General features: G+C 47.1%; 1 protein-coding gene across 2 annotated transcripts; it reads left to right on the top strand.

The window, feature by feature from the left end:
• Positions 1–654: 654 nt before the first annotated feature.
• Positions 655–19,144, top strand: OAF (out at first homolog). Of its 2 annotated transcripts, XM_039365680.1 has the most exons (4): positions 659–1,036; positions 15,145–15,279; positions 17,588–17,768; positions 18,754–19,144. In XM_039365680.1, the coding sequence occupies exons 1-4, from the start codon at positions 782–784 to the stop codon at positions 19,026–19,028; spliced, it is 846 nt and encodes a 281-aa protein (XP_039221614.1). In that variant the 5' UTR covers positions 659–781; the 3' UTR covers positions 19,029–19,144. The 2 variants fall into 2 exon arrangements, with proteins under 2 accessions (XP_039221615.1, XP_039221614.1); XM_039365681.1 differs by lacking the exon at positions 15,145–15,279 and having other exon boundaries at positions 655–1,036.
• The last annotated feature ends 5,266 nt before the right edge of the window (positions 19,145–24,410 follow it).

Genomic DNA, 24,410 nt, shown 5'->3' on the forward strand with positions numbered 1-24,410 from the left:
GACTTACGACCGGTTGGGGGGTCGCGGCATTAAACAGGTTGAGAACCACTGGTTTAAATTAAAGAAAAAAAGGGGTCTCTTCTTCCTCCCTAGAAACGGGCGCCCACGCTCTATTCCCCCCCACCCTTCGCTCCCTTCCAAGTTTTCTGACGTTCACACGACCCTCAAACCTTCCCCACCCTTCCCAGCCTCGCAGTGTGCGTTCGCACTACAGAGCCGCGACGCAAAGCAACCCAGCCCCCCCGGGCAAGCCTCGCGCAACTCCCCCCCCCCCCGAAACTCTAGGCAGGCTAAGCGCCACGTGGGAAGCCGGCCTCCCCTCCCCTCCCAACTCCCCTCCTCTCCCTCCTCCCCGGCGGCGAGGGCGGGTATTCTCCAGCCGGGCCCCCTCCCGTCCCCCTTCGCAGCCCCTCTCCGGCCCAGCCGGGGGGGGGAGAGGAAGGGGGGGCGCCTGCAGCTTTAAGGCTGCTCCTCGCGGGTCGCGGCGCGGGGCAAGGCGGCGAGCGCGGCCGGGGGCGCCCCGAGAGGGGTCCGGGCAGGGGTCGGCGGAGCCCCGCAGCTGCCAGCCGCCGAGGAGGCGGGTTCCCAGAGCGGTCCGCCCTCCCGCCCAGCCCAGCCCAGCCCAGCCAGCCGGCAGCCGCTCTCCTCCCGCTTCCCCCCCCCCCACTCGCGCCGCGCAGCCAGCAAACTTCGGGAAAGTTTTTTCCGCGCGGCGGCCGGAGCAGCGCCCGGGGCTGAGTCCCGTCTCTGGCCGTCCAGCCGCTTTGCGCTCCGGCCGGGGATGCCCGCTCGGGCCAGTTGGGACGGCCGGCTGCCCGCCGCGCTCCTCGGCTGGCTGCTGGGGCTGGGGCTGCTGCTGCGGCTGGGGCTGAGCGGGGCGGCGGCGGCGCCGTCGGAGCTGCGGGTGCGAGTGCGGCTCCCCGACGGGCGGGTGACGGAGGAGAGCCTGCAGGCGGACAGCGGCGCCGACTGCGTCAGCCTGGAGCTCCGGAAGAGCGACGGGACGCTGGTCAGCCTGACCGCCGACTTCAAGCAGGTGCGCGGACGCCGTCCGGGGCTGGAGGGGGGGGGGCTGGTGGGGAGAGGAGAGGACCTAGAGGGATCCCGTACAAGAAACGGGGAGTCAGCGGGAAGGAGGGGGGGATAAACTCCCCTCCCACTGAGCCTCCCCACTCCCGCCCCCCCCCCCGGTGCGAGGAAGCCTTTTACTCTCCGGTAAGGAAAAAAGCTGCCTTGATCAGCTCAGCTTTCATCCAGCCAAAGGGATCCGGGCGGTGTCGTTTGCTCCTGCTGCGTGGGATGATGCTCTCGACAACCCTGTGAGGTAGGCCTAGAGAGCTTGGCTGCAAGCACCCGGGACTGAAACCTGGTTTCTTGGGTCGACTTCACCCTTGGAAGGAGAGTCCCTGGCTTTGCAGCCCACCCTGGTTAAGATTTGACCCCATAATGCAGCTGGTGGAGAGAGTCAATGGCTGGAAAAAAAGAGGACTTGAAAGGCTTTTGGTCATTTGCTCGCTCATCAAATGGGAACTTCCAGATGTGGAGGGAGGGGGGGAAATGTGGTGGGGAGGGGCTTTCCTTCAGAAAAGTGAGTTTGGCAGCTAAAACTCGGTGGAAGTTTGCAATTGTCTTTATCTTTCCATGTTGGATGCTTTTTATCCTCCCATTTTTTCCCTGTTCTTGTGCTTCCCCCCCCTCTTTTCACACCAGCCCTGTTGAGAAAATGTGTCTAGCTGACAGGGAGTTCCCACCTGGGTCCTCCTCCTCCTCCTGCCCCCCCCTCCCCCAGCCTCCAGGGTTCTTCCCATATTGCATCTTCAGCTTTCAGATCTGCTCAGATCACAGCATTTTTTTTCTGTGCAGTTGCTCCCAGACTTCAAAAGTTTCGTTTTCTTTTCCAAGCCCTCAAAAATATATATTTAAAAAAAAAAAAATCCCCCGCATTTCTCCCATGGCTGTATTCTCCCTGACCTGCTTAAAAGTTGGGACATCAGGCAGATTACAAGACTTGGGAATCGCCTGGAGGTGTATGCCTAATTAACTTGAGTCACATGTTGTACTAACCACAATCAGAAGCCAAGATAGCTGAGCTGGACTCTGGGAATCTGGGAAACCATATACCACTGTTGGGCAATCAGCTGATTCAGCCCAGCCCCAAATCTGCAAGCTTCTTCTGGTTCCTTCTGTTGTGTTCCAGTAGTAGCTGAGGGTTGAACTGAGGAGTCTTTGGTGCTCTCTGAGCTTGTTTGTTTTCTTGTAGATGTTTCACAGCCCAGCTAAGTAACATCATCTGTGCTAGAAGGGGATGGAGTTTGTAGGGAGGGTGAGGAGGAGGGGGGTCCTTAGTGCTCTCTGAGCTTAATGGTTTTCTTGCAAACATTTAATGACCCAACTTGGTAACATCTTCAGTGCTGGAAGGCCTAGGAGAAACCCACTCCCTTCTAGCACTGATGATGTTAGCTAGTTGGGTCGTGAAACCATTTATCACCTAGTTAAGAAATGTCCTTAAAGAGAGAGGGGACTTCCACCCATCTAGCTGCAAGCACTGGAGGTCTCCCTGGGGAGGCCACATCCATGCAAAATAACACACGGCCTGGACTTTGTCTTGAGAACAGAGAGAGACTCTTGAGCAGTGGTTCTCAACCTGTGGGTCGGGACCGCATTTGGGGTCGAACGACCATTTCACGGGGGTCGCCAAACAATGCAGTCCGCCATTTTTCCCCCTTTTCCTTAGCTGGGCTACTCCCTTTTATTCTATTGGCTTTTGAAAGCCAATAGAATAGACTCTCTTGAATAGAGTCTAATTCTATTGGCTTTCAAAAGCCAATAGGAATTGTCCAGGCTGTCTCTGCCCTGCTGAGCCCGCCAAAAGTCCCATTCTGCAAACGGTGCTGCACCAGTTGAGTAGTCTTCAACTTACGACCGGTTGAGTAGTCCTCGACTTACGACCAGTTGAGGGGCGCGGCATTAAAAAGGTTGAGAATCACTGCTCTTGAGAGAGACTTTGGGCCTCTGCTTATCAACATGGACCATTTCCCCCAATCTTTATGGGGAGGAGTTATCTTCTCTTTGGTGAGTGTATCTGATGAGCTGGCCAAGATCACAGGAACAGCCTTGAGAAGATACAATCTTTCCCATTCTCCAGTGAGGGAATGAGACAGTCTCTGGCTTGGAACCACCCCTCCTTTGTAAACACATAGATGGAAAGGCCGGAGATAGTTGCTGGGAAAGAGAGAGGTAATCTCCTGCCCCCCCCCCCAATCAACTCAGGGCTAGCCCAAGAGCTACTACTGGTTAGGAACACCCAAGCACTGACAGTGATGGATATGAAATAATTCTTACTGCCAGGAAGACAGAATAAATTATAGAGCAAAGGTCACCTGGGAAAGTTCTCTAATCTTTTGAGGAAAGTCCAATTCTGCTCACTTCTTTCTCTTGAAGAAAATACCTTTGGAGGTATTGAAGATCTCTCGTGGAAATGCAACATCTGCCTACTTTTCATATCTAGCTTGGGAAATTGACTTCTGCAACTTTTGGCATGGCTTCTTGGAATGTCATTTCTCCAATTTGGTGCCTTCTCAAGAGGTTGAAAGATCCTGAATAACAATAATAGAGTTAGAATCTCTTAGTCCAACGCCTTGCTCAGGCAGGAGATCCTATACCATTTCAGGCAAGTGATTGTTCAATCTCTTCTTCAAAACCTGCAGCGTTGGAGCACCCACAACTTCTAGACTAGAGGCAAGCCATTCCACTGGTTAATTGTTCTTGTTGTCAGGAAATTTCTCCCTAGTTCTAGGTTGGTTCTCTCTCTGATAGGTTTCCATCCGTTGCTTCTTGTCCTGCCTTCAGGTGCTTTGGAGCATAGGTGGACCCCATCTACTCTGTGACAGCCCCTCAAATATTGGAAGACTACTTTCATGTCACTCCCTAGTCCAGTGATGGTGAACCTTTTAGAGACCCAATGCCCAAACTGCAACCCAAAACCCACTTATTTATCACCGGGTGCCGGGTGGGCATGGCCGCGGTGGTCATGGCAGACTGGGTGGGCGGGGTCAGGGCGGCGGGGGCCAGTCCCTCGCCATCTCTGGGGCATGGCACGTGTGCCCACAGAGAGGGCTCTGAGTGCTGCCTCTGGCACGCGTGCCATAGGTTCGCCACCACTGCCCTAGTCCTTCTTTTCATTAAACTAGACATGCCTAATTTCTGCAACCGTTCTTTGTATGTTTTAGCCTCTAGTCCCTATGCTGTAATGGAAGCGCTCCAAAATGTTTCCTGCCCAACTGGATGATAGGGTCTGATCCTCAGTCTTCATCCCCTGCCCCCAATTGATTGTGATCTTTGGCCACCTAAAGGCTGTCCACCCACTCTTGGTCCAGAAGTCTCTTCTAGGTGGACTGGTTTAAACATTAGACCACTGGTTCTCAACCTTTTTCATGCCGCGACCCCAACCGGTCGTAGGTCGATGACTACTCAACCGGTCGTAAGTCGAGGACTACTCAACTGGTGCAGCACCGTTTGCAGAATGGGACTTTTGGCGGGCTCAGCGGGGCAGAGACAGCCTGGACAATTCCTATTGGCTTTTGAAAGCAAATAGAATTAGACTCTATTCAAGAGAGTCTATTCTATTGGCTTTCAAAAGCCAATAGAATAAAAGGGAGTAGCACAGTTAAGGAAAAGGGGAAAAAATGGCGGACGGCATTGTTTGGCGACCCCCGTGAAATGGTCGTTCGACCCCAAATGGGGTCCTGACCCACAGGTTGAGAACCACTGCATTAGACCTAAGTGTCTGGCCTAATCCAAAATGGGTTTTCTCCCCCTCCCCCCCCTCTCTTTTGCACTTCTTGAATACATACAGAAGAAAGCATTTTTAGCAAATGGTTGGTGGAAAAATAAATATTGTTATTGACTGCTTTCACCATTGCCTTGTGGGGCTGCCATTAAATCAGACATGAAACATCATCCCGTTTGCAGGCATTTGGAGACAACTGAGTGATTGGGTGGAAAATCCTTCGAGTTGAACTCTTCATAAGGAATTCCATGGTTGGCCTCCCCACCTTCTCTTTTCCTTGTTCTTCAGTCTTGCATGAAAATGTTCTAAAGCAGAGGTCTCCAACCTTTTGGGTACCAGGGACCAGTTCCGTGGAGAAAGGTTTTTCCACGGACCGGAGAGTGTGTGGTTGTGTGTTCTGCCTGCATCTCGCGGATGGGACTTTGCTCGTTTGTGTGGACCAGTTGGTGGCATGCCATGGCCCAGTACCAGTCCACAGATCGGGGGTTGGGGACCCCTATTCTATAGTAACTCTTTAGCACTTCAGAGTTGCTCCCTTTCCTTTTTTATGGCCTTGCCCACTGGCTACAAGTTGATTGCCACTATGGACAAACTGCCCGAGAAGATACACCCGTCAAGGAGGAAGGAAGTTCAGACATGACATTTGGGATTCCCCGTTTCTGGATTTAACCAAGAGGTGACTTCTCTCTTTTAGAGCCAAGGACAAAGGTTCCTTGTGTGAGAAGATTGGAGGCGGATCTTGCTAAGATCTTATTAAGTAGCAAAATATGGAGAAAGTGCTATTCAGGGAGAAACTGTGTCAGGACAACCTATAGTGTCCCCTGGCCTCTCTCCCCCTCCCCCACACTTTCTCTTTCTTTAGTGAAGGGGGGGTCTTAAATGTCACCCCAGAGTGTTTCTCCTTTTCTTTTCTGCTACCTGCAAAGCCACTTCTAAAGTAGGAGAGGGAGGGAGGGAGGAAAGAAGGAAGGAAGGAAGGAAGGAAGGAAGGAAGGAAGGAAGGAAGGAAGGAAGGAAGGAAGGAAGGAAGGAAGGAAGGAAGGAATTCTTGGTGAGGTCATCTTTAGAAAAATTCATATTCCACTTGCACCTTCTGTGATGCACTATGAACACTGGAGGAGAATTTAAGTGACTGTTCGTTCATTATCACTTCACCATACCAGGGATTAATTTCTAAGAGGACAGGTACAAAGGGATGGTGAAATTAGCCCCAAAGAAGCTGATCCCTATGGCTGCAGAGCCAATTAGGATAGAGAGTAAATCAAAAATATGAAGTCTGGCATAAATTGGTCATTGTAAGAGGAGAACCTTGCTGGTCTGTGGTGAAGACCAAATCAACCCCTTTTCTTACCATGTTATTAAAAGATACTGTATAAGCTGCACTTCTTACCATCCCAATGTGTTGCATTTCCATTCATTCCATCTCTAGCATGTCCACCCAAGCTAGGAATTCTGGAATTTGAAATCTAACCCATCTAGAAGATGATATTCTTGAGACAGGCAATTGTGAATAGAAGTTGTGGTGTTCCCAATTGCCCTAGAAAGTTGATGGACAAATAAGAGATAGAATGGGTCTTCTGAAGATCTGTTGACCACAGTGGTTCTCCAGTACTTCTACAAGGCCTTTATTCAAGCAGGAGCAAACGCCAAAAATCTTGAGTTTCAGCAGAGACCAAAAAGGGAAGGGTCCTTTGGGAAGAACTGGGGAAGGTCTAGCATTTCCAGATGTTTCATATTTCCATTTCTGACCCCACCCCCACTTTAAACACACAACTCTCTTGAATTCCACAGCACTGATGCGCCAGCTTCAAAGCTCCTTTGATTTGGGCCTGACACATCCTAGCAACCGTCAGGGAAAGCAACCTGGCGCTAAGAGATACCTACCTGCAAGGTGATGGGAAGGCTATGGAGCAGACAGGAAGAAGACCTTTGAAGCATAGAAGATACTCTTTCTAACATTGTTAAGGACCGAGTGCTCTTAGCCATGACTGCCATGTTGAGAATCAGCTGTCCCCTTATGAATCATGAATTACTTCAGTATTATCGCTTATCTTCTCCCCCTTCCTTTCCTGGAAGAGATGATAAGAATATTTAAAAAGGCACTTTTCAAAAGAGCCACGCAGATATAGAAAATTTTCCCAGTCGAGCTGCTCTTTGAAACACAGAGAGCCTGTTGGAAAATACGGCAATCAGTTAGCAATCCTTATCTCCATCCCTAAAGCCCTGTTTATTTGCTCACCGCACGCAAGCAGAGCCCTTCCCCTCTCATCTAAGTAATGGAAAGTAATGGGAAGCTGTAGTAGGAGGAGTGGAAAAGAACAAACTCTTTGCTTTGGGAAAATTCTACCTCCAACTTCCAGAGTTTGAAGCAGGTTCCGGCTGGTCAGGACTGAGCTGAATTCCCTGACCTTGTGCTAGGCAGTTGTGTTGAGACAGCAACGCCTGTGATTTCCAGACAGCAATCCAGGCTGGAGTAACCAACCCTTCAACTGGCATTTATGCACATAAACACAGAGACAAGCAGGCACCTCTCCTTGAAAAGAGTAGTAGATAAAGGATGTCACCTAGAAAGGCAAGTCCTAGTCCTACTTTAGGTATGAAAGCCAGCTGGGTGACTTTGGGCCAATCGCCAGGAATTGGTGAGTTCTAGTTCCGCTTTGAGGATGAAAGCTGGCTGGGTAACTTTGGGCTAATTGCCAGGAGACGGTGAGTTCTAGTTCTGCCTTAGGTGTGAAAGCTGGCTGGGTGACTTTGGGCCAGTCCCTCTCTCTCAGCCCCATTCATCTCACAGGATTGTAGTTGTGGAAGAAGGAGAATTATATATATTCAGCTCTTTGAGTTACTTACAAAGTCATAAAGGCAGGATTAAAATCTAATAAATAAATAACTAAAAATACATTTTCCAGCTCCATGAAATGAGGGAAGCCAGTTGATGTTAGATAGGACTTTACCCTTTGTATGTGGGGGCTGGGGGTGGGTGGGTCCGAGCAGAGAAAGTGAAAGAATGTCTGAAAGCATCCTGGGATCTTCGATCTCTGTTTACATTGCATTGGCTCGCAATTCTCCAGTCATCTGGAGGAGAGAGACGCCCCCCCCCCCAATACACCCCAGCTGAAGTGCCAGGAAATGCAGAAACTGTCTCTTGAGTGGTAGTTAAAATTCCAAAGCCCGGGGCCCAACTTCCCTGCATTTTTTTACTCTAAGGCCTCTGCTGGATTAATCTTTCTGCAACAGTTTGAATCTACACGTGCTGCAGATATTATCCAAGGTACCTTGGATGGATGGATGGATGGATGGATGGATGGATGGATGGATGGATGGATGGATTTAGGTTTAGGTTAGATTCAGATTCAGTACAGAAAGAGTACAATCCAAGGAAATCCATCTATTCTCTCTCTCTCTCTCTCTCTCTCTCCCTATCTATCTATCTATCTATCTATCTATCTATCTATCACAGCGGTTCTCAACCTATGGGTCGTGACCCCATTTGGGGTCGATGGACCATTTCACGGGTGTCGCCATTTTTTCCCCCTTTTCCGGCGGGTACCTTGGTCGGCCTGCTCCGTCTCTGCCGCTTGCCAGCTACGCCTCGGCCGGCGCAGGGGGCGGCACCATGCATGCGCAGCGCTCCCGGGCAGGGAAAGTCCTTGACTTACGACTGGTTGGGTAGTCCTCGACTTATGACCGGTTTAGTCCTCAACTTATGACCGGTTTAGTCCTCGACTTACAACCGGTTGGGGTCGCGGCATTAAAAAGGTTGAGAACCACTGATCTATCGTTATCTATCCATCTCTCCATGTAAGTATTACAGGCCATTCCCTGCTTACCTGCTCTGATATCAACCAAGTCTGTACCCCCCCCTCCGCACAACCGCACATCCCTCACGCCAAAGAAGTGGCCATACCAAGCCAGTTCCGTGCTTTCAAGGACTCATTTTGATGTTCCCGAATTCCTGCCCTTTCCCCCGAAAGAAGGAAGACTTCTAAATGTTCACTTAGAATTTCCACTGGGAGTTGTAAGGCCAGCTCTCTGCTGGAATATCTCAGCTGCGTTAAACATTAGCAAATTTATCACGAGGCTATTAAAGTCTATGTTTCCTGTTGCCCTCTCTGCACTTTGGAAAAACGCGGCTTTTGTTATCCTGCAGCAGCTCCGTGGCGCGTTTGCATTTTAATTAAGCATTATCTTTCTAAAGAGGTGGAAAAATGGAAAATCCCTTTGGAAGATGGGGTGTTCCAGTCAACCAGGATGCCAAAATGACATTGCTGAATGGGATTATGGTCATGTAAAACAATACCTATCAACCATTCATTTAGTGACCATCCAAAGTTACAACGGCACTGGAAAAAGTGACTTATGGCCAACCCTCATATTTACGACCATCCCCCAGAGTCACGGGTTCAAAATTCGGGCGCTTAACAACCAGCACGTATTTACAATGGTTGCTGCATCCCAGGGCTATATGATGGTGGTTGGGGCCCTTCCTGGCCAGCAAAGTCAATGTGGGGACACTGGGTTCGTTTAACGACTGCCCAATTCACTTAAGGACTGCCCTGATTCTCTTAGCAACTGTAGCAAAAAAAAAGGTTATAAAATCGGACACGACTCCCTTAACAACCTCCTGGCTTAGCAACGGACATTCTGTTGGGATTGTTAAATCCAGGGCTACCTACAATATACAGTATAAGAGAATTTAGTCTGAATACTAAGTAGCCCTTCGTATGGAGTTTAGACTCCTATCCTGCCCACGCTAAACGCACTTTTATTCTTTCTGAGACCTTAAACACACCCACACACCCCTTTGCAAGCATATTCAAAATCCTTCTGACTTAACGTACCAAAATGCATGAATGCACATATACTGCTAAGTTGAAAAACCTGGAGGGCAAAAATTAGACATCGGTTTGTGCAACCTTCCACTTGTTCTCGTTCCTGACTTGCCTAAACTGCTCTCTGTGGCGGAACCTGGACTCCCATCGGATGCGAAGCTGTGAGCCTCGTGGTTCTGCAGCATGGATGGTTGTTTTTTCCTCTTTGCGAACTGCTGGATGGCAAGGTGATCTCTCTAACTGAGTTCCAGAGACGGCCTTGCCATTCCAGGCAACATAAACCCCTGCCAAATTTGGAAACATTAAACACAGATTCCTTTCCCCGCCTACACATTTTGTGTCCCTGAAGTAGTCATCAAAGCAAAACTTCCCAATAAAACTCCCTGCAGGAAGAGCTGGCCGAACATCCCCAAAACAAGCAGTCACAGCCGCCATCAGCTGCAACATCTGTGGAGGTGCTTGATGTCACGCAGAGGCTTGGAAAATTTCAAGGAAATCCCTGGGCGCTGCGTCCTTTCCTTGGCCAAGATATTAGGCTCTGTTGAATCTTCCTTTTTGCTTTTTTCTCACTGGGATTATAGGGAGAAAATTTAGGGGAAAGGCTTGTGCTTGGAAATGCTGAAACACACACGCATGCACACAAACAGACAGACCCCCGATCTAGTGAATTGCCCTAAGAAATCACACCAGAATTTCTTTCATGGAAAGCCCGTGGTCTTTCCGGGATGGTCAACCTGATCTGCTTCCAGGATTGTGCTAAAAATTGAGTTCATTTTTTTTTTTGACAACTTTCTTAGTTTAATTAGCTGACGCCAAAGCTACAGAAAAACTGAGACGGAATGATAAAAAAAAAAAAAGGAAACTCGTGAGAAATAAAGTCCCTTTATCAGATTTTCCGTGCAGGAATGGGGTGTATACTGTATGCATGTAAAGTTAGTAAGGCTTAGAGTCCACTGAGGCATGCTCAGCCTTTGTGCAAATGTAATTTTAAAGGGTTGGGGAGAAGAAGCGCACCTTCTCTTGAGTATCGTTGCTTAAAAATCCCCACTTTCTCAGTAAGGCAGAAAGTCTGTAAACCATCGTGGAAAAGCATATCACAATTTTAAAAAAACAGGAAAGAGGATTCCTGATATCACAAAAATATGTATAGGTAGTCCTTGGCTAACGTTCACAATTGAGCCCAAAATTTCAGCCTGTATGGTACTGCAGCCTTCGGTGGTGTTTTATATCATGATAATCTCGATAACATATCTAAAATAAAACACATCTTGACATCTCATTTTTCCTGTTTGTCGCATAAGGCAAATTTGGTTTCTTTCTCTTCCCGAATATATGATTTGCAGTTGGCCTGTTCTTTTTTGCTCTTCATATTCCTTTGCTTCTTCCACCCTTCCTTCTGGATTATTGTGATGCTCTTGGCCTCTTCTACACACACACACACACACACACACACACATACACACACACAACCACACACACATTGCACAAGATGCTAGCAACCACCCACATGCAAAAAGTTTCTCTGCGGCCTTCCTGTTTACTCCAGGTCCAGCCCAGTTGCCTGCAGCCTATAAATCTCTCTGCACGCAGAGAAATCTGTAAATATTTAAAATTGGGTTAGCCATATTGCAAAGGCCCCCACTTTTGGCAGTGCAGAGAGAGAAGAATCACAGGGGGTGGGAAAGGAGGAGTGTCCTGTGGGGAAGGGAAAGGCCCATTTGCCTCCTATCTATGAGGGATCCAAAGGGACACGCTTTAGGGATCCCTGACCTTTTAAGGCAAGAATAGTTTCAGCAATCCTCAGGGATATTAGTGCTGGCTGGAGGAAGCACGTTGTCTTCCTTGTCGTTCTTGGTCTTGCAAGGATTAAATTGCACCAGTTCAGTTACAAGACATTAGCAAGGGCTTTCCATGGACCCTCTGGATCTCACTTTGGGTAGAACCTTCAACAACATCTTGAACATGAGAGAGACACTAGAAATACCAGAAACATGGGGGGTTTTCACCCGTAAGTCCTCTTTGAAGGATTAGTGAGGTGCTCTTGGATCAGACGGGACCCCTGACAGCTGTATAGACAATGCTGATGGTTTCATTTTCCATCAGTAATCCATAACTCTTCCAAGGAGGCTCTTACGCTCTCCTTGATCTCAGCAATGTACCTTGTCCTCTATCTCCCCTTCTGCTTCCCTCAACCTTGCTACTTACCTTGATGTTTGTAGTTGCTTTTCTAGTCCATCATCTGTCACAACTCTTGTCCAAAATAGGTCCGCGGGGGTTCTCTGGTGGTCGTAAGTGAGAACGAGTCATAAGTCACTTTCAGTGCTTTTGTAACTTGAATGGACATTAAACAAACTGTTGTAAGTTGAGGACTGCCCACATGAGCGTATCCATTTATCAAATGCAGAGTCTCTCTAGTGGTGACTTCAGGGATAGGTCCATGCATTTTCCTTAGTGGTAGTCTTCTGCAGTGTTTCTCAATGGTGGCAACTTTAAGCTGCATGGACTTCAACTCCCAGAATTCCCCTGCTAGCATGGCTGGCTGGCTGGCTGTTGAATTCTGGAAGTTGAAGTCCATATAGCTTAAAGTTGTCGAAGCTGAGAAACATTAGACTATTGCCTTCTTCTGATTTTATTTTTCAACTTTCCTGGTGACCTCCGATATGTGCAAAACAGCCACTTTGCTGAGCTTTTTAACATGAGCCAAGTTCCAAGAAATGCTTCTATTTATTCCATTTTTTGTTGCTGTTGATTTCCTTATTTCTGGCTTTTGTGTGTTGTCTAATTTTTTTTTATACTTGTTTGCTTAGAAAGTGTGACTTAATAAAGGACCACTTGTCCATCAAAAATACCTACTCAGAGCAGGGTTGGGGGGGAGAGATTGGCTGTGATTCGGTTGCATTCCCAATTGATCAATCAGCCTGGACATCTGTTATGGAGGTGGGGGGGGGGAAGAAACAGAGAAACTTTTTTCTATATTGTACATTCACTGCACTTCATGCTTCCTGACATATGTCAGATGGAATTAGGTTGCTGCAAATTCTTTCCAGTCGAAGGAACCAAGGGGTCAGTTGGAAAAGCCGGACTTTCGTTTCCAGGTTTGGGGTTAGCCCCTCCCAGCTAAATAATGCCTTATTAGCAAGCTCCAAAACATGCATTTAGATTGCAGAATTACACACTCTGTGTAAAAAGAGGAGAGGTGCGTTTATTTGTCTGTGTGTGCGTGCACCAAAGTTACAACTTCTTGCAAAGCCTCATCTCAACTCTGAGCTGCAAATATTCTCCTTTATTGGTTGCTAGACAAGTGACGGTAAGCCAAGGACTCCTTGGAGGGGGGGGTGGAAAAGGCAGAGCTTAGCGCTGTCTGTTGAAATTTGTTTAATTGCACCCAGGCTTCCCTTGCAGTGCCGGTTTGTGGGTAGCTCTGGAGAACATTTGCAGAGAAGATTGGCAGTCATTGAATATGATTCCTCTCCCTTCCTGGAAATACCAGAGTTGTATTGAAGGCTAAGCTCCAGATTTCCACAGCAGTGTGTGTAACGCAATATTTCCTCCCCGCAGTCTTCCACCTACCGTGGGTGTCAGGGGCTACAGGCTGTAGCAGGAAAGTACTGTAGAAACATGACAAGGATACGTTGTCCTAGATCAGGGGTCTTCAAACTTGGCCCTTTTATGACTTGTGGACTTCCACTCCCAGAATTCCTCCTGGCTGAGGAATTCTGGGAGTGGAAGTCCACAAGTCATAAAAGGGCCAAGTCTGAAGACCCCTGTCGTAGATGGAGAGACTTGTGTGAAAACTTGCAAGCATAGGACTTGATGGCACTCCACATTGCTTTTCAGCTTAGCTCACAGGAGGAGCTTTCTGGGTCTTTGTGTGAGTGTGTGCGTGGCAGCTCTTGGCCTCCTGCGTCTTCACAAATGCAGCCTGCCAGATCTCAGCTGTGAGGCGTCCAGATGTTTCCTCTTTTGTGTGGCTCCTCGTTGCGATTCATGGGAACAGAGACAGTGACTCAGTCATGGGACACGAATGTCTGGAAGGGACGATTCATCTCCAGGAAGGGCTTAGTCAACCTTTAGGACGGTTACTAGATTTCGAATCCGTGGCCTGTTAGCCATGTGCCTGGGATTCTGCAGGATTTGTGAGGGACGACAGCTGAGAAAGGACACGTCATAACACAACGCAAGGGTGTCTCACGATGGTGTCTTGTGACATTTCAGGGACTCCCCGACCTACCTTGAGATTTCTTTCCTCGCCTGCAGTCTTGCAAAGCCAAGATAGTTCTCTGCTTAAGAAGAAGCTGGAGGAAGAAACAGGGGGGGGGGAACAGACTGACAGTTCCAGAGACTTTGCTTCAGTTTAATTGGTGTTTTGCAATCCCGTTGGGGTTTTTTATTAAAAAAATATAATTTGGTGATTTGCATAGTATTTGATTGTGTCTTTCAGTGATGGAAATTCAGGAAAGGCAAAATTAGATTTAGTTTTCTTTTCTTCCATCACAGTCCCTCCCTCTCCCTCCCTCCCTCCTTCCTTCCTTCCTTCCTTCCTTCCTTCCTTCCTTCCTTCCTTCCTTCCTTCCTTCCTCTTAACCATCATCCTTCTTTCCTTCCTTCCTTCCTACCTTCCTTCCTTTCTTCCACTTAACCATCATCCATCCTTCCTTCCTTCCTTCCTCTTATCCATCATCCTTCCTTCTTTCCTTCCTTCCTTCCTTCCTACCTACCTTCCTTCCTCTTAACCATCATCCTTCCTTCTTTCCTTCCTTCCTCTTATCCATCATCCTTCCTTCTTTCCTTCCTTCCTTCCTTCCTTCCTTCCTTCCTCTTAACCATCATCCATCCTTCCTTCCTTCCTTCCTCTTATCCATCATCCTTCCTTCTTTCCTTCCTTCCTCTTATCCATCATCCTTCCTTCTTTCCTTCCTTCCTTCCTTCCTACCTTCCTTCCTTCCTCTTAACCATCATCCTTCCTTCTTTTCTTCCTTCCTCTTATCCATCATCCTTCCTTCTTTCCTTCCTTCCTTTTTGCTTCTAATCCAAGAAGCTTCTTCAATTCTGACTGGATGGTGAGGGAACTGAAGAAGCTTCTTGGATGAGAAGCAAAATATCTTCAAAGAAAAACAAGAAAGTCCAGTTGCCTCGTGGAAAAGTATCTTTCGGATAACTATGACCTGGATGACTGAGAATCTCCATAGACCTTTCCTCCCTCCCTCCCTCCCTCCCTCCCTCCCTTTCATTTAGCAGTAACTTGTCCTGGTCCTCTATGAGCTACTTCCTGTCACAGGTAGACTTCTCTTTGCCGGGAAGCCCAAAAGGAAGAAGAATCAGCTGCCAACGTCCTCGTAGGCTCTAGTTAGCTGCCAAGGTTGGTAGTTGGGTTTCCGGGATAGGTTCGCCACCTGGTATTCTTCAATGTTTTACGTCGTGGTCCAAATTTCAACATCGGCTCCACTGCCATGACGGAAAGACCTTGAGACAGGTCAAAGCGCTGGGCTGTCTGCCAAATCAAAAGAAACATTTCTTCCCTCACAGGAGGTGAAGATATTCCGAGCCCTGATACTTGGGGAACTGGAAAGGGGACAGAGTCAGTTCCAAGCTCTTTGCTTCATCACCAGGCTGCAGCGCAACGAGATCATCCCCAGCGAATCCATGGCCAAACTGAGACAGGTAAGCCAGAGGAAAGCTCATCCGCGTCGCAGCTAGGATGAGATTTAACTGTAAGCCACAGTACTGCAGGCCACTTTAAGCTGACTGTGTTCAGCAGGTCAGCGGTTCAAATCTCACCGGCTCAAGGTTGACTCAGCCTTCCATCCTTCCGGGGTAGGTAAAATGAGGACCCAGATTGTTGGGGGCAATGTAAATATATATATACATTGCTTACTGGTGTACACCGCTTAGAGAGTGCTTGCACTTAAAGTGGCATATAAGTCTCATAAATAAATAAATAAATAAATAAATCTCTTGTGATTCTTTGGAGAACTGAGTCAGTTTTCTGCAGAAGGCAAGGCATGCCAAGAGGTCTCCAGGCCTGGCTGTTGGGGTCATTTCCTTTTTTTATATTTATGATAAATCAGCCTAGTTATTAATATCGGTGGTGAGAATATGCAAGAATAGGGGCCCCCTGGTGGATCCCAGAGCAAATGCTTGACTAACACTCTTCTTTTTAGAAAAAAAAAAATGTTTAAGTTGACGTTGGATGTCCCTTTGACTGTTCCTGTCATATTTAAAATACATCTTGTGCTTCCAAAGGTAAAAAAAAAAAAAAAAATCCTTTGGGAGGCTGCCGCCTTCTGTGCGAAATTTCCCGGAATGATTTGCAAAGTTGCATCACCTCACTGTCAGTGCAGGAAACGCTGCAGCGGCAAAACAGCCTCTGTAAAGAGACCCACTCTAGGAAGAGGGGGCCCTGGGGGGGGGCCTTGAAAGAATCGTAGCCGTCTTGCGCTTCTTCAAATGAAGGTTCACCTCCGTTCTTTCTTAAACAGTTTGGCCATTCTTTCCCCTTTGTTGTTGTTGTTGTTGTTAATTGCGAAGTCGTGTCCGACCCATCACGACCCCATGGACAACGTTCCTCCAGGTCTTCCTGTCCTCTACCATCTTCTGGAGTCCATTTAAGCTCACGCCTCCTGCTTCAGTGACTCCATCCAGCCCCCTCATTCTCTGTCGTCCCCTTCTTCTATTGCCCTCAATCTTTCCCAGCATCAGGCTCTTCTCCGGTGAGTCCTTCCTTCTCATTAGGTGGCCAAAGTATTTGAGTTTCAACTTCAGGATCTGGCCTTCTAAAGAGCAGTTGGGGTTGATCTCTTCTAGGACTGACCGGTTGATCTCTTCTAGGACTGACTTTCCCCTAGTTTTTCTATTTGGAAGTCCTGCGAAATGGACAGGGCAATGAAGGAACTGATCCAGAATTCTGTAGTCAAGAGAGGAGCCCCAATCCCTAGTCATCTGGTGACAGGGAAAAGAGAGGAAAGTAGTAGTAGTAGTAGTAGTAGTAGCAGCAGCAGCAGCAGCAGCAGCAGCAGTAGTAATAATAGAGTTGGAAGGGACCTTGGAGGTCTTATAGCAGTGATGGTGAACCTTTTAGAGACCGAGTGCCCAAAAACTACCCCCCACCCTCCCCCGAACTGCCCGCCTACAGGGCCACCCACTGCCTCCACGGTCCACCACAGAACACCCAGGCAGCCTAGCAGTGCCATGGCAGCCATGCCCTCCGCCCGCACCCCACAGCATTGACTGCACGCGACGGGTGCGAGGGCAAAGTCTTGTCCCCGCTGCCCAGCTGCCATGTCCTTGGCTGCGCTGCTCCACACGAGCTGTGCTCAGGGGTGACTCTTCTCCAGGGGGGCTGCTGGTGAGGGGGCTGTGGGGGGAGGCGGGTCTAGGGCAATGGCGTGCATGCCCACAGAGAGGGCTCTGAGTGCCGCCTCTGGCATGCATGCCATAGGTTCACCACCACTGTCTTATAGCCCACCCCCCTGCCCAAGCAGGAAATCCTATACCATTCCAGACAAATGGCTGTCCAATCTTTTCTTTAAAACCTCCAGTGTTGGAGCATTCACCGCTTCTGGAGGTAAGTTGTTCCACTGGTTAATTGTCCACATTGTCAGGAAATTTCTCCTTGGTTCTAGGTTGCTTCAATCAAGATCAGATTGAAGAGAATAATTGTAGCTCACGGTTGGACTGTGGGATCCTTGGTGATCTCTGAGCTTGTTTTTCTGAAGATGTTTCATAACCCAACTAGGTAACGTCATCAGTGCTAAAAGGGAGTGGGGTTTGTCTCTGTCCCCTCCGCTCTAGCACTGATGATGTCACCTAGTTGGGTAATGAGACATCTGCAAGAAAACAATCACGCTCAGAAAGCACCAAGGACCCCACATCTAGATCAGAGCTAGGGATGGCTCAAAGCAGCGATTGAGTTTAAAATCAATATCAGGAATGGAAATGGTGATGTTCCCCCATTTTTTTCCCTTGCCAGAAAAACCCACAGACAGTGCGGCAGGCGGAGGAGGTTCGTGCGCTCGAGCATCTCAGCATGGATATAGCTGTCAATTTCAGCAAAGGGGGCCAGCTTAGCTCTCACATCTACAACATCTGTTCAGAGGCCAAGGAGACCATCTACACGCGAGAAGAAGATGTGAAGTTCTGGATGGAGAAAGGTAGGAAGCACTTTAGCCATCAGGGGACGGAGCTATCTTGTAATGCCCCTCATGCGGGGATTGTCCTAGCTGACAATCAAATACTTCCATTTTCCCAAATGGAAACAAATATTGCTTTTATAGGCATGGAAAATAGAAGAGGAATGTCAGCTGAAGAGTTAGGATGGAAGGGCTTATTCAAAACTTTCCTGGAAATAGATAAGCTTTCCTTAAGGATTAGGTGTGCAAAATATTCCATTGTGGAGCAATCTGACTGTAAAACAGACCATTCTGAATGTTTCGCTAGTAGAAACAGACCTTCTGTCCATTCAAGGCTGAACCGCTCCAGAATACTATTGCTGGTCCATTTTGAGGATGGAACAGCCTAGGTTTGGAGCGAGATGTTCTGCAGTTCAGACTGGCGTGGTTCTGACAGACAGAGATGAATAAAGCAGAACTCCGAGGCTTGGGAATTCCTCAAAGAACATGTTTATTAGGTTCATAGTATCAGCTCAGTCAAAAGTGAAACCAAGTCTGAATACACAAATAACAATTGCCCAAATACAAAGTTTAACGTCTCACCCACAAAACTATGCAAGCAACTACGTTCCCCAATATACTCATTTGGCGGGCTTTTTTAATGCAATGCCCAGTCCCTGGTCATAGGAACAGTAGATGACCTTGGTTCCCATGGGACACAATATTATTTTGATTAACGAAGCACCTGGGCAAGCCCCCCTTCCTCCGTTCAATGTGGCAACCTAGAATGAGAAGAGAAAAATGGCTGCAGTCATGCTCATTGTAGAGCTGACACAGACATTTTGCCCACAATTAGTAGTGAGAGAAGAGAGGTCCTTGCTGAAGGACCTTTGCCGCTTCTGCAGGAGAAGGGCAGAGTTGTTAATGAGAAAAGGAGGACCTTTGGTGGAAGATGACAAAGGAGGAAGGACTTTAACTAGGGGAAGTGACTTTCTTTTTCCTCTTCTTCTGCCTGTCTCTCCTGCAGGGGTGGATGGCTCCATGTTTGAGGTCCTGCCTCAGTCTGCCGACTTGCCTGATCTGCAACATTGTCGGGTCTGTGTAGATCGCTGGAAACCTTGCATCTGCAGCTATGCCTTGAGCATTGAGTGGTACCCCTGCATGCTCAAATATTGCAAGAGCCGAGACGCAGCGGGAAAGGCAACCTCCTACAAGTGTGGCATCCGCAGCTGCCAGAAGGCCTACATTTTTGATTACTACGTGCCCCAGAAGCAGCTCTGCCTGTGGGATGAAGAGACTTAGCAGGACACCCGAGTAGCCATCTTTTTTTTCCAGACTGTGAGGACTTGTCTTCTACCTTCCTTCCTGGAGCTCTGGGTAGGACTACCAAGATGGCTGCCTGGGCCTGAAAAGAAGAAGGGGCAGGGCATGGAGGGAGGGAGGGAGGGAGGGAGGGAGGGAGAACCCTGTGAGATGCCTCCTAAGCATGTTTTTGGGAGTAACTCTCTCCATCTTCTCCTGTAGAAAGGGCCACCTTCAGATTTACAGGCAGAGATTCCAGTCAACGTAATGTTGTCAAAGATGAGGAACATCAGAACAAGGGCTGTTGGCCCTCTTGACTTTTGAAGCTTCTTGACAGCAATGAGATCTGTGCCTGCTTTTTTTTTTTAAAAAAAAAATGAAGACAGGGAGGATGTCCTTCCTGGACAACCTCCCAGAAAGGATTAGACACCAGGTAGGTAGCAGAATGCCTTTGTGGATAGAGGATCTTCTGGACAAAGCTTGTGAGCTTCCAAAATGTCCTACAGTTGCTACCTGGAGCCACCCAAAGGAGGAAACATAAAGCCATGATGACATTGGAACCTGCAAGGACATCACACTGATATCCCAGATATTCTCTACACCATCTTATGCAAGAATAAGAGATTATTTGAGAACGCTGTAGGATGGCTGCTCTCCTGCAACCAACTGTCAGTTACCACCGTACCATGTGCTCTCAGCGACCAACACCCTGTGGATAACGCCATCCCTGGCCAGCTCTGACGATGGCAGTTTGCCAAAATGCCTCCGATATATATGCTGCAAAATCATCCAGGTGGGCCCCCAGGTGAGGGTACCCAGGGCCCAGCTCTTGATCTTGATTGACTCCTTAATGCTGGAGCAGGTGAGAACATAGATCTCTGGCCCCTTTTTTCCTCATCGCTCTGCCTTCATAAGGGATTGCACCCACCTCGCTTCCAGGGACTGAAGATTGCAGACAATCAGACCCCATTTAAAGAGAGTCCAATAGCCTTTCCTGGGCTGGAGCTCCCTGTGTGCCTTTTCTCCTGATGAGAAAGTCAAATGCTGTTTTACTTTCTAATCTGTTTCTGTACCTCCTCTCCCACAAAATTGTGATTGGACAGAGCAATGCAGTGTGTGTGTCTCTCTGTGTGTCTCTGTGTGTGTGTGTGTGAGAGAGAGGGAGAGAGAGAAAGAGAGAGAGAAATAATGAATGAATATAAAACTAAGGGGAGCCATAATAATGCAAAATATGAATGCCCCAAATGTTAGAGAAAAACAGCAGAATATTTGGGTTACAGAAATGGAGCACATACCCAGATATGAAGTGGGAAAGAAGCAGAAGTGTGATGTTGCGTACAGTCAGTCCACACCTGGCACTTTGCCCCTCAGTTAAGACTTGAAGCAGCATCCTTTGAAGACTCGTAGAAGAAGCTGTGATACAAACGCACACAAACACACCGTAGCAGCAATGCTACAAGCTTTGTGGGGGGTTTTCCTACCTTCCCAACCATCTCCCTGCCTGTATTGGTGCTATCACCAAATTGAGAAAAATGGTGGCAAACTGGAACATCTGGATTGTGTTTCTACAACACAATAATAATCTAGGCTTGTGTCTTTTGCCAGTCATTGTGTTGTGGGAACACAGCCAAGCATGAAGTTCACATTGAGGTTAAGGCCTTGCATTGGGTTTTTTTTTGTTTGTGCCCCCTTTGGCTGACTTGTGGTTAGTGTATTGTGGAGCCCATCAATTGAGGTGGTTAGTTTTGCAAAGAAAGACAGTGAAATGTAACAGAAAGTTGCTGTTTCCCAGGTTCCCACACCTTTGGATGGGCGGAAATTCAAGATGGCCCGTTCTTGTCACAATAAGTTTGCAGTGATGCAGAGAGCGTTCCCTGTTGAATTTCTGCCTGCCTTGCAGTTGCTGCTGCTTCTTCTTTTAAAAAGGGGATTTATTGCAGATCAGCTGTAGGTCTGTTATGCATCCTTAACTTCTTTCCCTTTCTGCAGGCTACCTTCCCTCTGTAATCTGGGCACTTCAGACCGTTGACTTTCAGGCCTTAAGAATTCTATTTTAAAAGATAATGTTTATCTGTCTATTTCCTAGAATTGTGTGAGTGTCAGAGAGAGTGAAATGTGCAGCTGTGATTCGTGTTTTTGATTGGAGTTCCTTTGGCACTCTTAAAAATGACCCCGGGAAATGAAATAAATGTAAACTTGAATGAAAGGTGTGTGGGTTTTTTTCAAACAAATTATTTATGATATGTAAGCTGAATAAACTGATTTTGAAAAAAAATATCTTTACGCAGTTTATGGGTTTGACAGAGGATTTCACTAACATTGCCCAGAGCTCTGAAATGTGCATTTCTGACTGTGATTCGTTCACTGTTTTTATAGCTATATGTCAGCATGCATAGGAAATCAAGCATCACTTTTATTAGTGCTAAGAATGTGCCATATTTACCTTATTTCTTACAAATGAGGAGTACTGGAGAAACTCAACTTATATGTCTCACTAAGAAACTGACTTTGTCTATGTCTCCAAAGAGTGCAGAGAAAAAGCAACAAAGATGATTAGGGGACTAGAGGCTAAAACATGTGAAAAAGGTTGCTGGAACTGGGTATGTCTAGTTTAATAAATAAAAGGACGAGGGGGGACATGATACCAGTGTTCCAGTATCTCAGGGGCTGCCACAAAATAGAGGGAGTCAAGCTATTCTCCAAAGCACCTGAAGGCAGGACAAGAAGCAACGGGTGGAAACTCATCAATGAGAGAAGTAACCTAGAACTAAGGAGAAATTTCCTGACAGTCAGAACAATTAATCAGTGGAACAACCTGCCCCAAGAAGTTGTGAATGCTCCAGCACTGGAAGTTTTTAAGAAGAAACTGGACAGCCATTTGTCTGAATGGTTCCTGCTTGAGCAGGGGGTTGGACTAGAAGACCTCCGAGGTCCTTTCCAACTTTGTTATTCTGTAATTCTTTGATTAGCATAAGTTTATGTTTTTTAATGACAGTTGCAGCACTCAGGACGGGGGTCATGTAATCACCAATTAAACCTTCCCAAGGGGCTTCCAATAAGCAAAATCAATGGGGGAAACTGTAGTTGCTTAATGACCATATGTTTCACTTAAGAACTGCAAATATTATCTTAACTCTGTCCGAAAAAGGGTGTAAAATTGAGCCTGTCTCACATATCAACCGCCCTGCTTAGTAACTGAAATTTTGATTCCAAAAGTCACAATCCAAAAACTACCTATAGACCTATGGAAACATGCATTTCAATCTATTATTTTGCCCTGACAGACCCATATCAATGTTTTCCCACTTCTCTTAACTCATAAAATTCTCACTTCTTTGGGATAACAAAAACACGAGTGGATCGTGCTGTTTTGATTTTTAAAATTGGTTTTACGCATGTTAATACCCTGATCATTTCAAAAAAGGCCGAACTAAGCTGGTTCAGAAAGAACTACAAAGTGGAAGGATTATTATACCAAAAATCCTTTGCCAGTGCAGATATCAGAATGCAAGGAAAGTGCTTAAACACAGAGCTGGCTTTATAGCTCACTAATTCTCCTTTATTTCTGTTAGAGGAAATTAAGTAGACTTCTTTCATTATGCAACAGACTAGATACAGCTTTAATTCTGACTTGGTCCATGGGTTTCTTTCTTTCAACAGTTGCTGTTTAAGGCTAGAAATGAGGGTGTTTTTCACTAGAATTCCTGTTTTCCGGTGGAGTTTATAGATGTTGTGGTTGGCAAGCATTGGACTGGGGAAGGCAAAAATGTGGGCTTCTTGTATAAAAAACTGAGTTTCCTCCAGAGCTTTGTGGTGCAATCTTTCCCACCACGAAAGAAAATCAGAACACTGAGAGCTAGTTCCTTGCCAACTTCATTCCTCCCTACTAGAATATTAACTTTCAGTTTTTCTTTTCAAAGAAGGAATTCAGTTGGAAAGGAACAAGGGGTCTTGCATTGATTTATTGACAAAGTGTCTAAATTATAGTATTTCTCAACCTCAGCTGGTTTAAGACATGTGGACTTTGATTCCCAGGATGGCTGGCTGGCTGGGGGATTCTGGGAACTGAAATCCACCTGTCTGAAAGTGACCAAACACTGACTTATAGGCTTGCTCATAAGGCCCTATTTCTCACTGCACCATCCACACACTCCTGCTGTATAGCCTCATGGGCTTCAAATACATCTGCATTTCAAAAAGGAAAAAAACCTTCCGTAGTTTTTGTCTTGAAAACATTTTGCTTCTCATCCAAGAAGAACTGAAGAAGCTTCTCAGATGAGAAGCGAAACGTTTTTGAGAAAAGAAAAAACACTATGGAAGTCTGATCATCTTTTGAAAAGCATCTTTGGGACGCTGCCACGAGGCCTTCTCAAGAATCTTGCAAGTACGGGTAGTCCTCACCACAACTAAGCCCAACATTTCTGCCGCTAAGGGAAACATTTGTTGAGTGAGGTTCGCCTCATTTTACAACCTTTCTTCCTACCGTTGTTAAGTGAATCACTGCGGCTGTTAGTCACCCGGTTGTTAAGTGAATCTGGCTTCCTCCATGGACGTTGCTTGTCAGAAAGTCACAAAAGGGGATCACGTGACCCCGGAACTCTGCAACGGTCATAAATAGGAGTCAGTTGACCTGTGTCTGAATTTTGATCACATGACCTTGGGGATGCCTCAACAGTCGTAAGTGTGAAAAACGGATGTAAGTCACTGTTTTCAATGACATTGTAACTTCAAATGGTCACTAAATGACTTAAGTTGAGGACTACCTGTATGGTAGAAACACGGGTGTCTTTTGCAACGGGAAAAAAAATACCATACAATGCACCATTTTTTTCCCCAAGCCTCATTTGAATGGCCTTTTTGACCTGGCTGGGGTCAGTTCAATGTCACAGATAATGCCATACTGTCGTAAATGAATTGCTCCTTTGGAAGATGGGTCCCCAACCCCTGGTCCATGGACCGGTACTGGGGCCATGGCATGCCAGCAATCGCACAAACAAGCAAGGCCCCATCCGCAGGATGCAGGCAGTACACAAAACCACACACTCTCCAGTCCATGAAAAAACCTCTCTGCATGGAACTGGTCCCTGGTGCCCAAAAAGTTGGAGACCTCTGCTTTAGAAGAAGGGGAGAGGACATAAGTCTTTCCCTTTTTTCACAAGAGTTTCTTTACATCGGAGACCGGTTGAAACGCAGCACTGCAGTACCGGAGGCAGCTGGCGCTAACATCATCATCGCCATCATCATCATCACAACAACAACAACCCTATACCATTACAGACAAATGGCTGTCCAGTCTCTTCTTAAAAACTTCCAGTGTTGGAGCATTCACCGCTTCTGGAGGCAGGTTGTTCCACTGGTTAATTGTTCTAACTGTCAGGAAGT

This window comes from Crotalus tigris, unplaced genomic scaffold, assembly GCF_016545835.1.
Source record: "Crotalus tigris isolate CLP2741 ecotype Arizona unplaced genomic scaffold, ASM1654583v1 scf7180000020151.727365, whole genome shotgun sequence".
In the NCBI taxonomy this organism is placed as follows: Eukaryota; Metazoa; Chordata; class Lepidosauria; order Squamata; family Viperidae; genus Crotalus; species Crotalus tigris.